We start from the raw sequence: 16,958 nt of genomic DNA on the forward strand, positions 1-16,958 counted from the left end.
AGAAGACTATTGGATGAATATCCCAAATGATATGGAGGTGAAGAAGAAGATGTTTTCTAGATTGCCCCTTAGTTTCATCAGGGAAGGCAAATTATTCCATGTAGCTGATCAAGTTCAAGACAGTGGTAAATATCTCCGAGGAGCTAATACCAAGGAAGATAAGGAGATTAAATTCAAGTGGGCAGATTTGGAGATTGAAGATTTGAAGGAATTAATGAAACGGGTCTTGGAGTACACTCGCATATGGGTAGATGTGCAGCACCAAAAGTTGAAGGAGCAAGGCTTAACGCCAACATTCCACTTAGAAGAAAAAATGGAAGAAGATGAAGCTGGTGCGAGTGGCAGCGCACCTCAACCATCTCATTCAAGAGGATCCAAGAGGAAGGAAGATCATGATGAGATAGAACCTATAAAGAAGAAACGTAAATCAAGTGCAAATCATCCCCTTTCTCGACCGGAGGAGCTAAGACTTGAAAAGGAATTAAGTCAAGGAGTCAATGAATCAACTAAATCTACAGTTCATAATACAAAAGGGAAAGAAAAGGCATCTCAAGAGCAAGAGGACTTCGCTCATCTCATTCAAGAAATTGAAGATGGCAACGAGGATGATGATGAAGCTACTTCGCCACCTAGAGATGATCAAATGATTGAAGGAGCACAAATTGAAGAGGGGAAGTCTTCTATTCCAGAATGGCTAAAAGAGAGGCTAGCTCAGGAAGTGATAGTAGCGAAAGAAGAAGAACAAACATATGACATAGCAAGCCTTCCAAGTCAAACTCGAGAAGTTACTGAGAAGAAGAAAGCTACCAAGATGTCAAAGGCGATTAGAGATGAATCAAGATCAATAAAATTACAAATAGCTACTCCATGAGTTGAAAAGCATAAGGAAGAGATTACAGTTGATGAGTATGATATGGAGACTATTGACTTGGGTCCACTCACGTCCGAGCAAGCTATTGGTGATGCAACTGATTCAGTGAAGGTCGTCAAAGATATGTTGAGGGCTGAAATTGAGAAGAATAGAAAATTGGAAAAGGAGATAAATGCATGGAGAAACTGTTAATACATAATTGAATGAGAGATAAATGAAGTCTCTCATTCAATCATTTATCATATCGCTAACTATGATAAAACCATCAAGCAATTAACTCATCCTTGATAGCAATTCTATATTTGCATATGAGCAATCTATTGATAATCACATGTTCATCTATCTAATGAATTCTGTATTTAGATGAATATCAACTAAACATAAATAATAATCACACCGATTAATATATATATATTATATCGGGTTGCATGTTATATTATATCGAGTTGCATGTTATATTATATCGAAGTGCATATAAAGTATATCGTAAAATATATCGGGTGGCAATGAATTAATCACCGATAGTTATCGGTGTGTTAGTCTACACCGATAGTTATCCGTTGTCAAGGCTAACACACTGATAACTATCGGTTGTTAGCATTGACAACCACCGATATACTTTCGGTCATTAGCGTTGGGTTAAATACACCGATGAACTTCGGTTATGATCACCGATTTGCATTTACTGTAACATGCCTTTTGTTAGTATAAACAAAAAGGTACGATCAAGTAATGTCTTGATCGGTCATGACCGATCAAGGCATTACTTGATTGTGCCTCCTTTGTCATATACTTATAGTAAGTGGCATTCTTGAGATAGGATATAGAAAATATTAAATGCTCCTCTCATCTGCCACAAGCAAGAAGATAGTTAGACATATACAATAAGAACTTAATAATACATATCAGATAATAGAAATATAACTTGCATATTGAATGTAAATTGAACATCTTTTACAGAAACTACATTCAACAATTCCAGCAGCCTTTGACCCAACAAGGTCCAGCAACTACACCACTTACTTTGCTTCTTGCTGAGTCAATAGATCATATGGAGAAAATGAGGAATTCAGCACAATTGATGGATGTGTGGATAGAAGATTCATATTCTAGAGTGAATAAGTTCATCAAACGTATCATGCAAACACTTGATACAGTTATAAGAGTCCTTGGAAGAACTTGTGTGCTTATAGAGGCTTCCGAAGCAATCACTCATGCTAGAGATGTTATCATCCCGGTGCTTCAAGTAATAAGGAAGACACCAAGAGAGATTTTGTCAAGGGAAAAAGTAAGATAAGAAGAAACAACGCCAAATCTTTTGCAATGGAGCAGCTTGCTTCGCACAAAGAAGATCATCTTCGAAGAGATCGGAAAGGGATGGGAACAAGTTCAAGATGAGATGCATCGTATCCATGCCAAGATAGTGGGAGTAGCACAGGATGTCCTGAGAAGAAAGATTGATCCAGGAATAGTCATAGAATCCAAAGGATAAAAAAAAAAGAATAAAGATTATCTTCTACGGCGAAGGTGGTATGGTAACCAAACAACAAATAGATGAAATGCTCAAGTATGTGATTTTGACAAACAAGGTTCAAGATTTCGAGCCTGAATGGGAGAACTCCATCATCAAAGCTTTCAATGAAGTGATGCACATGGAAGAACAACTCAAGTCTCTACTAGAGATTCCAATGAAGGAGATAGAGGAAATGGTGTCTAAATTGATCGAATATGCCACGAAGAACGTGAGAAAGGGAACCAGATTCTGGAAGATAATTTGTTATGATCCCATGTGGCATTTCGCATTCCTATTGGAGGATGCTTCCTCAATTTCCGTGTCAGCATATGTTGTCTTCTTATCGGTCCATTCATAGTTATGATTATCCTAATAGGGTTTTTATTTGTGTCAAACCCTAATTAGGGTTTAGGTGGCAAAATCTTGGCCCTTGATCTCCATTTGATCTCAGCCCTTCATTTGTATTTGCAAGCTCTATATAAGCTTCACTCATTTTCATTTGTAAGGTAAGTAGATAATAGTCAATAGTTAATAATCGGTAGCAAGATACAATTAGTGAGAGAGCAATAATAGAAAGAGTAAGGTTTGAAGAATTGTTGTTATTTGGCCATTGGATTAATGAAACATTGAAGTTATAGTGTTTTTACTCAATCCTTGAAGCTCATTGCATGATTCTTCTATCTTCTCAAGCTAATCTTTTGATGATAGTTTTAGTTTTAGATTTCATGATGGAATGTTGCATTTGATACATTGTGAAGCTCGTTATCCATACCACTAGCTTTCTTGCTGACTGTAAGCAAGGGTCGCATGGTAAACTGGAGCATTTTGAAGTATTTTGTCATGTCCCCGAGAAAATAATAATTAATTATCAAAGGTATAAAGGTATTAATTACTTTATATTAAGTGCTCTTTCGCTGATATAAACTAATTAATATTCTTAATAGTTAATCTTTACTATTATTAATGAATACGGGAATTCTTACGGGAATTCTCAAAAACGAGTGGATATAAAGATGGACATCCGGGAGGAAGAGGGGAAGGATGTACGAAGTTTAGAGTGAAGATTGGTTCTCAGTGAGACATCAAGCGTTGAAGGGAATTCCTTTCGCCTGCGGCACGGGCCTAGTGGAATTTTGAAACAATGCAAAGTTTACAGCGTGCGGGTCGTTGAAAGCATTGACACTTGTATTATTCATACAAATCGGGAATAGAACCCAGAAGCATCTGTACGAAGATTACCAGGGACGAAACTCACATCCTACCCATCACATAAGGCAACCCGATATCGGGTAAGGAATAAATACGAGCAGTTTCGTTGTTTCACGTTATAGACAGGGGTGACATCGGAAGTATCTCCGTCCGGTTTGGTGTTCACGAAGAGCAGGGAACGAGCGGAAGTGACATCAGTAATGGTTTGACAGTGGTATTTGCGGAAGTGTAGTAGAGTGGAATTGTCGGGGGTGACCACGTCCAGCCAACACGAGAGTTTTCTCATCCTGCCAACCCGACTACGGGGTTAATATCGGGCATTCTATATTCTCATAAAGATTGTTGTGTCGTGATATTCTAATTGTATTAGTCGGTAGAACTGCGAAGGAGTGTTCCAGCCGAACTATTGTTCCATGAGGTAGAGAGCAGATAGTCACGTGGTTGGCATCCACTGCAACTTCAACAAGTGCACCATTTTTTTTTAAGATATTGAATGCTATGAAATGTTGTTTAAAATTGCTTTAAACCTGAAATCAATTAGAGTACAGTACAGGTTACAATTTCTGAACTACATTCTTGGACTTTAATGATCAAACTGGTAAACAATTACTAAATAAACTGGAAAGGAAAATCTAACTGTAGTCAGTCATAGTCGGGAATTTTACATATTTAAGTTCAATTATTGTTCAACCTTTGGTATGCATTCAAATTGATGGTGTCAATGGTTGACAGTGATTTGAAAACCTTAAAACATCCTTAGAAGATTGCATTAGTCATAGCAAAGTTGTTCATGTATGGCGATGCTACAACTAGTTGAGCTCCATTTCTATTTATGATTCATCCATTCATGTTAGAGTAGCCTAGGATTCCTTCTAAACCCTCATCTTTTGCCATTTTTTTTGGTAATCATTTAGTAGTTTTAGGAAGAAACCTCATCGCATACCATCTGTTAATCAGCCGATTGAATTTTTTCGAACCATAAATGCCCTTTGATGAAACAATAATTACAACGACCAACTAGGCTTATCCACACGTAGAGATCCTACATTTGGAACCTTGGAGTCTTTCTAGGATGAACCTTAAGCAAATCTTCAGCATCCAAAAGATTTTGATCAAGAGAGGGTAAGATACTTTGGTATTTTATTCTGAGTTTGCATGTGCCTAGTGAACACATCAACAACACTTGGACTCACACATGTGGAATGTAATGTCCCCTTTTGGGGATATACCTGTTTTTTTTTGCCAAAATAACAATTCCAACAATACAATTTATTTACAAATAGTATTCTATAAATAAATTACATAATTGCAATTAAACTTAGAGAGAATTGTAATTAATCAACACCAAACATTATGATCATAAATAATCCCTATTGAAAACAAAATATCCTCAATTCATATGGATCCATTTCATAGCTTATTTCCATCAGCCAACCATATTAGGAATCCGATGTGAAAGCATGTTAGGGTGCCAGGGGACTCTCCTCCTCAACCAAGCCCAAGGGCAAGAAATAAGCCTCTGAGTCATTTGGCCTCTTGGCTGACAAACAATCTAACTTGGGGTTGGTGTACTTGATGAGGGAACCGGTACTGCTGCATCTTCCTACCAAACGTTTCACATTGATTCCAAATATGATTGCTTGATGGAAATCATATAAATAATTACTAATCTTATAATTCTTGATGGATTTGCAAGTCAATTAAATAATTAAATTATAACTGCCTAACAGATCTCTAATAAATAAATATTAAATATAATCATGCTTCATACCAATCACTTTTAAAATATTATAGACTGTTGTGTTTCCTTTGTATTATAATCAGACTCAGACTTGATCAATTGATGCTTTTTACCGAGTGTGATTTCTTTCTTTTATACCCTAATTGTCAGTTGGGTCATGACCCTTTAATTTGGAGAGACAACCCTACAAGAAGCGCTACCCTTTCCAAGTATTGTGTAATTAATAATTAATTATTTCATGGTTGCCGACTAGGATTATTCTAAGTGTAACCAACTAGCATTTAAGATAAGAATAGCCAACCAGCATTTAGGATTGCCAGCCAGTTTTTGCTTAGTGTTAGATTGTTTTCAGGGATCCGATTAATATATAGGAGACTCTTCTTCCATTTGAAGAGTGTGATTAAGTGTTTCTTTGTAATAATCTGCTAATGTTGTGGCAGGGACATGACAGTCCACCCTTCCCAAGATTGCTTGTCTGCAAGCAATTTCAAATTGGGATGATCAAAGGTTTCTGCTCCTTCCCAAGTAGCATCTTCCATGGCAAGCCTTTCCATCTAAACAAATACTAATGAATAGTTTTATTCCTTAACTTCTTTTCTCGCATATCAATTATGGCCTCAGGTTCCAAAATTAATTTTTTTCCGTCATCAAGTGGGGATAATTCTGAACATGGTGTAATATGTTATCCCAGTACCATTGATGTGAGACAAGTGGATGACATTATGAATTCTGCCATTTCCCAGTAAGTCTAATTCGTAAGCAACCTCACCGATCCTTCTTATACTCTTGTGAGGCCTATAGAATCTTGGTTTGAATTTCTCAGCCCCATTTCCTTTGATTGATTATTGCTTATAAGGTTGCAATGTCAGGAAAACTAAGTCCCCCACTTCAAATGACCTTTCAGTTCTTTGATCAAAGTATATCTTTTGTTGATTTTGCACATGGTGCAAATTATCTTCAAGTGTATTCACAATGTCTATACTTTGTTGTACTACGTCTCTAACCCTTGGCACTCAACTTTCAGTGAGAAGTAAATCTCCCAATGAGGTTGCCTCGTACCCATACAATGCTTTGAAAGGACTCATCCCAATTGACATATGATGAGTGGTGTTATAGCAATACTCCTCGAGGTGTAACCATTTGATCCATGCATTTTGACGCCCAGTGACAGTTTCTTAGATATCCGTCAAGCCCTTATTGACAATCTCAGTCTGTCCATCGGTTTGTGGGTGGTAACTTGTACTTGGGGTAAGTTCAGTCCCTTCGATTCTGAAGATCTCTTGCCAAAACAAACTAAGGAATCTGCTATCCCTGTTGCTAACAATGTTTTTGGGTAAACCATGCAGTTTGGAAATTTCTTTGAAGAAGACATCTGCCACTTGAGGGGCTCTATAGTTGGTGGATATGGCAAGAAAATGTGTATATTTAGTCAAATGATCCACCACAACGTATATACAATCCTTTCCTTGTACCTTTGGGAGTCCCATAATGAAATCCATCGAAATACTTTCCCATTTTTTATTAGGTATTTTTTATTAGGTTCTTCCTTATTCCTTTGACACACCATGCACTCTCTAATATGTTTCCGGGTGTCTCTCTTGAGACCTTTACATAAGAATCTCTCCCTTATTTGTTTGTAAGTTTTATAGTAACCTTGATGCCCTGCTAAAGGGGTATCACAGTAAGCTTTCATAATTTTTCCCTTCATCTTTGGTCCTGGGGTGAAATATAATCTATTTTTGTAGAGGATGACTTCGTCTAATACTTGGTACCTTTCATCTTGTAGTTTTCCTTGTAATATATCATTTGGTAATGTATCTTTGACATATTCTGCAATTATGGAATTTTTCCATTCAGTAGAGATATCCATCTAAAATAAGATATTTGATATTAAACTAAGGAGCGAAAGTCTCCTTAAATAAGAGATTACAAAGATCTTTCCATAACATATAAGATCAACAACTAAGAAAAGCGAACTTAACTGAAGAATAAAAGAATTTTTCTAAATACTATCCTAATGACATAATTGACCATTATAAACAAAATATAACAATATTATTTAAATACCCTCCCTTATTGGTCAATTTGCTAAGTTATATACTTCCAACCATTAATTGAAAAGTATAATATTGTAAATGCTGCCCTCATAACCCCATGAAAGGCACTGCCCCTTGACCCTACAGGTGTCTCCGCTCCCAAATGCCTCACTATCACCATTTCCTTGTCATCTCCAAATTTAAGCCCTTGGTCTCACCATTTCAAGACTTATTGGAACTAAATAATTTATTGACTTTGAGGGTTATATTATATATGATCTTTGAATTATGACAAATTGATGATCAAAATACACTTATGTGCTCTCTAAATGCATTATTTTCTATTTTCATTGTGTGTAATTATGTTTTATATTTTTGGCCACATTTTACCAAGCCCTAAGTTCGTGTCAAAATTTTGGGTTGGAAAGTCCAAGTTTTCCAATTATGCTTCCAACAACCTCCAAAACAAAATAAGTTGAAAAGTCAAGCACCATGGTGGAAGTTTAAACATGCCACTTCAGCAATAATGTGTTCGCTTGGGCAATCAAAAAATTCACCAAGGCAACTATAATTCAATGGGGGCTAGCAGAGCATCCCCCGTCTATAACCGGCAAAATCACCATTCTTGCCATTTTGAGTGTGCACAAATCCCTTCCACACCTCTATATACTGGTCAAATGATGATTTCACACTCAAATATCTAAACTCCACTCCAATGAGCTAATGGTTCAAATGTCTGATTTTTCCTATGACTCATTTGCATATAAATATTTGTTTCTGGTTCCATTTCCATTTCTAATAGCTTCAAGATAGTACAATTAAAAAAAAACTATATTTTAATTTTTTTCTGGTAAATAAAACAGCCTAAATTACTGCAAAGCAAGTAATTCCATCCATAAAGAAGAACCTTGCTGATTAACAACTACCATATGCAAAAAAAAAATTGAGAAAGCGACATGCAATTGTAAATCGAAGTGTTACAGTTCTAAGACTACATCCCTTAGTTTCATTGCCATGAATACAACATTAGAGATATAGAAAAGATACAATACCCTGCCTGCCACCAGTGAGCTTTACTTGAACTCCTTTGTCAATAAACTTTGCTAAATCCAGTACAGTTTCCTTTCGACCTGACTGAAATCCACAAGCAAAAATTCCCTAGCTTTAGCTACCAGATCCAAATATGAACATATACCTTAGTTTGTGATACAAATTTTAGAAATGCATCAGATGTAAACAATATTTTAATTCTGTTAGTATCATGCAATAAACTGTGACATCTGATTGAGGCCAATTTGGAGAAGTAACCTAATTTCTTCTCCATTATAAAATAGAATTGTAAAATTATGACTGCCACTGTCAACCATGTATAAACTTTCAAAATTCCAGAATCCATAATAGATAAACATACGTATAAGGTAGAGATCTTATAGAGGCAAAGAAAAGATGTCAGATAAAAGTCAGGAGCAATGTCAACTGTATCCAGGCAAGAGCTACAAAACTCAATGTTATATTGAAGTGCAAGTTACATACTATAACCAAGGAATAATAGTGGGTAGAAACTGAGGCATACTCAGGGGCATACATTTTTAAGATGGGAGGGATGAAAATATTCACTAATTATAATAAATAAGATTATTCTGTAACATAAAATATAATTATACTAATATTCTTATAATGAAATATGCATAATTATTGTTAAATATTATTATATTAATTAATAAACATTAAGAATTAATCAAGCTATAATATATAATATACTTATACAATTATATAAAATCTATTATATATTTATGTAACATATTCATATTGTAATTAAAACTAGGTAATTCCAAGAGATTCCAACGCCCCATTCAGCTTGAGATAATAAATTTAATATTTAATTATCCTATAAAATAAGAAATATCAGGACAATATGAAGCATTAAATTATTTTTTTCCCTTTGAAATTTCTATTAACCCACGGGAAATGAAAATGGGTAATTTACCAGTTCATATTGCTATTTTTAGAAGTGGGACATGACATATACTACTATCATGATATGTTTATTGTTCTTATAATGTTGTCATATTATACCATTGTTACAATGCTGTCATGAAATATTTAACACTATTTTTGTTGATAACAAAAAAATGCTTTTCTACAAGGGGCTCCTAACCATCTTTGGGATGGCTGAGTGACATTTGAGGCATCCCCAATCACCTCAAGGATGGTCAAGCATCCTGTTGTGACCTAATCACACATCAGCCCATCCCAAATGGAGAACCCCTTCTTTTTAGGTCCTCTTGGTCTTTTGGTTTTGGTTCTTTGGGTCTTTTCGCAGCAATCCCTTTGGTCTCCCTGGTTTGCAAGTTTTTTTGATGAATTTTGAATTCTGATCAAGTCTGCAAGTGTTTTGATGTAATTTGATTAAGTCTGGAACCTATTTTGTCTATTTTAGGGTTTTGCCCTTTAGACTTAGATTTGAAGTCATTTCCTTAGGGTTTCGGAAAATTTGAACATTGCAATGAAGTTAGGGCCCTTCAAGGAAGCTACTAGTGAAATTTGGGCGAATTCTGAGCACTTACTATTTTTAGTAAGTTTCACTGTGTCCTAGATTGGCCTAATTTTGCCAAAAAACAATGTTACCATTTTTAGCACTTTCTATTTTTAGTAAGTGTGACCTTGTCCCGGTTTGCCCTAATTTGATGATTTGAAGTACTTACTATTTTTGGTAAGTCTATTTTTGGCAGGCCCATCTTAGGCAATGGTTAGGACACTGAAGGCAAGGCATTCCTGAAAACCTAAGTCTAAATCCAGAAATTTGAAAAAGCAGATAGGTGGTCAGAAAAATGGCTAAGTATGAAGTTCTTTCCTGAAGTGGAAGAAGCAAGAAAAAAATCTTCTAAGGCACAAAAAATCCACTTCATTTCGAAAATGGCAAAGAAATCCAGATGACGAGTAAAAATGTCTAAGGCACGGGAAAATTTCTAAATTCCTTCATCCTGATCAAAAGGTATATCAAATGAGGAATGAGTGCCAAATCCAAGTCAAGGAAGAATTTCCAAGATCGATCAAGAATCCTCCACCAAGGCAAAATGGCACTCTAGATTGGATGAGGGCACCAAATCAAGGTACGGGAGGAATTTTCCTCCAAGTCACATTTTCCTGCTCCAAGGTGAAATAGCGCTCTAGAAGAGACTTGGGCACTGAAATGGGGTAGTGGAGGATTTTTCCTCCATACCAAATATTCCTCCTACATAGCTAAAATGCGCTCCTAGCCAGCTCAGGGTGCTAAAGTGGGGTCAAGGAGGATTTTTCCTCCATAGTGAAGTTTCTTCTTGCATGGTCAAGGAGCGCTCAAGCAAGTTCATGAGCGCTAGATAGGGGTAGAGGAGGAATTCTCTCCTCCGTGACAAATTCTTCCTCCATGTGCAAATTCCACCCAGAGTCGAGAGTGAGCACCAAAATGAGTTAAGGAATTTTCAAAATTTTCCAAAATCCTCCAAAGGTAGAAACAACACCCAAGGACAAAATTGAAGTGAAACTCATGGCCAAGGAGGAAAATTTCAAGTTTTCAAGAAATTCCTTTCTCAAGAAGAATTGCACCCAAGATGAAGAAATTCCAAAGCACGAGGAAAATTTGACTGAGAGATAAATTTTCTCTCCTAAATTCTAGAGCTCAAGATGGAAAAAAATCCTTAAAAAATGAAAAAGTGATTGGTTGATCAAAAAATTTCCTTCAAAACAAGATGTGCACAAGAACACGAGAAAATTCCTTCAAGATAAGATTTCTCTCTACAAGAATTTTCTCTCCTAAAAATTCCAGATGTACAAGATTTCTTTCCAAGTGGACAAATTGACAAAATTCTTTCATGAAAGGAAAAAATTTTAAAATATCTTTATGCATCCAGAACGAAAAGATTTTCGCAATTAATGAGTTGGCGACATGCAAAGGGAATATTCCGCATTCATGACACACAACTTAAGAATTGATGGAAATTTCCACTTTTTGAACTCAACGTTGATGACAGGGCCCGTTTGCATGGCGAGTTGTCAAAGGAAACATGACTCATTTTTAATGCAACTACCAATTTTAACCTTTCGCCAACATAGCAACTTGGTAAGAGATTTCTATTTAAATGATGTATTGGAATTCATTTCTCACAACGCTTATTGGAGAAATTCGAGGTTAGAGAGAGGTGGAGAAAAGTCAGAAGCAAAGAGTTTATTATTTTTCCAATTCTTGTTCTTGGAGGTTTTATTATGTTCCTTTTGGAATTTACAGGCTGGAATTCCTTCTTCATCGATTTATTTAAATTCCTTATGATGATTTTAATGTTGGCAAAATCCAACAAAGCTACGAACACTTCTCGACGGGCACAGATCAATATTGAACTAAAAGGATTCCTTCCAGAATCAAAGATTATTTCAAAGTGGAAGGAAATCAGTGACACCAACTTAGGAACTTTCCAACTAGGAGAATTCCGAAACAAAATCTTTGGAATGGTTGGACATGCTCCGTCAGCCATCGCCACCAAGATTGGCAAGAGCGGGATTGTTGCAGCTGTCGACTTCCCTCCAGTCGTCCAATGTCTGGATCTGAGTATGGAATGCGCAAAACATTGTAACGCTGAGAGGAGTAAGTTTGGCACCAGATAACAAGCTCTTGGCCAACCTAACAGCTGAAGCAATTGGAGAGACATTTAGGATCTTGACATACCAATCCATGACTTACAGAACCAAAGAGAGAGCAGCGATGATCTATGATGCTGGCATTGAAAAATGTGCTGGAATAATTAACAAGGTCTAGATGCAGAAGTCAAAACCACATATTTCCAAGATGCCCAAGCAGATCACCAGTTTTGACTTCAAACAAGAGTATAACGACCTTGTGCTGATGTTGAACAGAATTATGGGATGTCCACATGCCTTCATGTTCGAAACTTGGATGTTTTTCTTTATTAGTGAAGTAATCGAAATCAATAGAATAGTAGACAGAGCAAGATTGATCAGCCACTACTTGCATGAGCAACTGAAGAATTTGAAGCAGAAGCAATCCCAATCTTTTTATAAGAGTTCATATGTCATCTACTCGCTGGCAAGGATGGGCAAATTCAATGGCTTGCCAGGAAAGGGACCCATGTGATGTGGACCAGGAAAATTGATAGTCCACGGGTGCTATCCACAATTGCACTTGTATGATAATACTACTTACAAGTTAGTCAGCGACACCTTTACAGTGCACATAACCAGGTTGTTACAATGTGGACTCCACACAAGGTTGTCACAAGAAGCCAAAAAGATGATACAAAAGTTCGGAGCCTAGTACATTCAATTTCCAAAGTTTACCTACATCCGAGTCTAAGGCTTTACTTTTCAGCCGCATAAGCTACCGAGGTATCCAACGGACAAGATGGTGTTGTTGGAGCTTACCAGGCAGTTAACCGCCTACGACAAAATCCAAAAGAAGTTGTCAATTGAATTTCCAATTGTCCTAGGTGATTATGCAAAAATGTGTTCAACACTGGCAGCGGCTGAAAAGTACGTAGATGAATGTAATATCCCTTGGTCAAATAGGAGTAGAAATGATGTATTCCAACCCAAGGAATATTGTCGAACACTTCATATGCAACCTTCCATTTTGCTGGTCTAATAATATCAGTCTGATAATATTGAGTTTAAAGGTGTTTTGAGTGTTGTAATTGAAAGTTTGATAGCCAAGCATGCATATATAACCAAATTATGGTGTCACCAAATTAGACTCAAAATCAGACTCTTACAGCTAGGTGTCATTTTGTCAAACGGTTGGCATGTGTCCTCAGAAAAGTACATACAACAAAATGTAGACTCCAAGCAAACTTCTATCTTCCTTATTCACATAGAGGGGTCTTATTACAATGAGACAATAATAACCATGACCTCAGTTATCACTCTAATTATTAACAGCAGTTCTGAGTACATTGGACAGCCATGGATTCACCTCATAACAAAGAACTAGGATATCAAAGAAGATTTAGGAACCTGATTACAAATCGCCTTGAAGATGGAGCAATAACCACACATCTAGGCCCTTGAATGTGACAAACAGACCATCCTTTGGTGCCACCCCTGCTGCTGCAATCTCAGTCTGAAACCATGGAGAATTGATACCCCAAATCACCAAGAAACTTCACAAAATGATTGCTCAATACACTAGACAAGATCGCCCTCCTTATTGAGTGTCTTTGGAGTCTATTGCATGCACTAGAAGCCCAAATCGAAGATGGAGACAGTCAGATCCGAAATTCTGATATGCATTGATTTGGTGGCTGTTATCTCCTCAAAACTCCTCCAATTTATTGCTAAGAGGATCGCCCTCCTTGTACTCCGAATCGCCTAGCTCAAAAGGTGAAGTTCGAAGCCTTTTTGAGATGATATGAGCAAAATCGTGGTAGACAAAGGGGCTGATACAACTTGTCTCAGATCTGCAATATAAAAACCTTCACAATTCTCCTCCAATCTGCCCTTGATGGAATCACCTAAAGCCTCCAATCATAGCGCTGTCCACAATTGATTGTTATGATGCTTCAACCAAGGAATATAAGCAAAATCATGGGATGGAGGGGTGAGGTTTAATTTACTTCAGACTAGATTAACTGCTGCTAGAAAGAATCACCTTATGTTCTCAATAAAATCGATGCACATAAATGCCAAAATAACTCCAAATGGACCCTAGTAGTTGGCCCTTGGCCACAATGAAGCTCAAATAAGAAAGACTGAAATGTCTTCCTCTCTTAGCTGCAAATTAGTCTTCAAAGAAGACTTCACAATGTTGGCACTGATGTAGATTCCGTCATGAACCCACTCCCAAGATGAAGAACTAGATTTTCGTCCAGCCCTTCTATCAGTCTGTTGAAGGTTTGCGTCCTCAGAGACCTAACTAATGCAAAGCATCAGTCAATTCATCAACTCCCAAAATCCAAATATCCAATCTCCTGATCATCGATCACCCACTTCTATTTATCTTTTTCATAACCCATCATGAGATTCCTTCTAGAAGAGGGTAGGTACACTTTATTATTTATTAAGTGACTTTATAATTTAATATTTTATTTTAGTCACTATTTAATTAAATTAATTAACTATAAAGTCACTTTTTAATTTTTAATTTATTTAATGAAATTATAAGAAATTAATTTCTCCTTATCTCTCCACTTAGCCAAAAGGCTAAATCTTCATGAAAGGCTAGGAAAAATGTGGACATTGCAATGAATTGTTATTTTATCACCTAACATCCCATACGACTAGATCCTACTTTGATCCGTACAACAAGACCAAGATGGTTGTCAGAGTGAAGCACAAGCATAAAATCCAACTGGAGGATTATTGCGCTAATGTTAGGGATGATCTTGAAATCAGGAAAGGATGTTCTCCAGATTGTCCCTTGACATGATAAGACTTTGTGAAGTTATTCAGGTGCCAGATCAGGTTAACAAAGATGAAAATGTGGTTCAACTAGAGTATGAAAAGGGTAGGCCTATTAAAGCTCCGGATTGGTTAGAGCCAAAAGTCGATGATTTGAATGTTTTAAGTACTAGTCCTAGAATTCACTAGGCACTAGGTTGAACAACTCATCACAAAGCTAAAGGCAAGTAACACTCGCCTGACTTACCAATTGATGGGAGACCTGGACTCCCATAGCAAAGCAACAAAGGGATAATCAATTGCCCAAGCTGGAGAAGGAGAAGTTCCGCAAGAAGAAACGGAACAAAGTAAAGAGAAGAATGTTCCTAAGAAGTCACGAACAAGGAAAAGAAAAGAAGTCCAGCTAGAAGAGCCACAGCAAAAAAGGCCAAGGATGGAGGGAGCACAATCACCAACTAGTTCTTCCAGTGAGCAAGAAGTTGAGATGTTCACACAAGGAGTCACAAGGAGTCAGCCACAAGAAAATGTTCCTAACAATGGACAAGTGCAGGATATGCTCAACATCAGTGCTTCTCATCGACCTGTTCAGCATGAGAATCAGAGGTAGGAACTTTCTCCCAATCCAGAACAACACGATTAGGACGGTTTCATAGAAAATTTTGGGTGACTTGGGCACTTTTCAGGAAGTTTCGTAGGAATAGGTGCGGATGGAAGTTTAGGATCAGCCAACAAACGCTCCAGACAAGATGAAGGAAAGGATTAGAAAGGAGCCAGAAGAAGAAATGGACCTTGCACAAGAATTGGAAAAACTTCTAAGCAAAATAGACAAACCAGCAAAAAAGAAGGCAGCTAAAAAGTTTTCTAAGATCACACGAGACAAGTCGGGATCCACGACATTACACTTAGCTTAGCCTAGAGTGGATAAGGATAGAAGTGAAATCACGCCTGATGAGTATGAGATCAAAAAAGTCAATTTAGGGTGTGCTTCCACAGCACAAGTGGTTGAAGATTTTGATGAATCTTCCTTAGCACTAAAAGAACAAATGAAAAGGATGAAGAAAAAGAATAAGATGTTGAAGGGCGAAAAATAGGGCCTTGTGTGAATATGTGCGAAGCCTAAAGAACCCACTCACAAAGGAAGATCCATCCTTTGTTCCTCCTCCTTCTCTTTCCAAGGAATCCATTAATGACATTGAAGAAATAAGGAGAAGAGCTCAATATTCTAAGGAATGGGCGGAAGATGTCTTGGCTTTAGCTGGAAAATTCATCGAAGACTTGGCTCAATTCCACTAGAGAATTCTAGCTATACTGAACAGGCTGGAGACTGCAAATAGTTCATGGGAAGATGTGCATATTTACCAAGACTTGACTATTCCACGACTTAGGGCATTGATGAGAGTACCTAGGCAAACGTTGGTTGATGGGAAGGTTGTCCAAGAGAATGAAATTTATGACTTCCCACAGTGGTTTTATGCTGTTTGCACTGAAAAGGAATCCTTTGAAAGATTCAGCTAAGAGTCAACATCACTGAAGGAATCAATCAGGAAAGTTCAGGAAGAGGTCCTCAATGCAATTGAGGCATTATTTACAAGAAGGTTGACTGAGGAAGAGTTGACAGTTGACTTTCTGAAGGAAAAATTGCACGAGTTCTTCTTTGTGGAATCCTCTTCCAAGAGTCATCTAGAAAACGTTTCCTTGTTCTCCAGCACGATGCGAAGGAAGCAGCAAGTTCGGAGAAAATTTTCTTCAAGTGCGAAGAGGATATTTCCCTGCTGGAATTCAAGATGGAGAATGTGCCAAGTGTCTCCATAGGAGAATTGGAGGCCATCACTGCTAGATTCACTGCATTCACCATTAACGAATGAGATAATGGTAGTCCAATTTTTGGACGAGATCTTTTGACTGCATGATGGCATAAGTGGGGCATTCATAGCCGAAATATTTGACCAAGTGGCGGTTGATTCAATGCATAGCAGTCGTCGTACTTAATGAGATAATGAAGCATCTTTTGCATGTGGCCAATTTTGGAGATAGTGGTGCATTCATTGCACAATGTGCGAATTTTAGCATGATGGTGCATTAGTTACACAATCGACGATTTTTTAATGTAAGGGGAATTTAATGCATTGTTGGCACCATTTTAAGCAAAGAGCAATTAATTAGTAATGGGTGTGATGCATCGTAAATGTATTTTCACACTAT

At 37.2% G+C, this 16,958-nt stretch overlaps 1 protein-coding gene across 2 annotated transcripts in view; it reads right to left on the bottom strand.

Annotated features, from left to right (window-relative positions):
- The window catches only part of LOC131048836 (sm-like protein LSM7), a 115,662-nt gene that overhangs the window by 40,286 nt on the left and 58,418 nt on the right, over positions 1-16,958 (bottom strand). For both annotated transcript variants that reach the window (XM_057982911.2, XM_057982910.2), the window contains one exon: positions 8,423-8,504. In XM_057982911.2, the coding sequence (XP_057838894.1) occupies positions 8,423-8,504 (82 nt within the window). The remainder of the gene's footprint in view (positions 1-8,422; positions 8,505-16,958) is intronic.

The sequence above is a fragment of the Cryptomeria japonica genome, chromosome 1 (assembly GCF_030272615.1).
Source record: "Cryptomeria japonica chromosome 1, Sugi_1.0, whole genome shotgun sequence".
Taxonomy (NCBI): domain Eukaryota; kingdom Viridiplantae; phylum Streptophyta; class Pinopsida; order Cupressales; family Cupressaceae; genus Cryptomeria; species Cryptomeria japonica.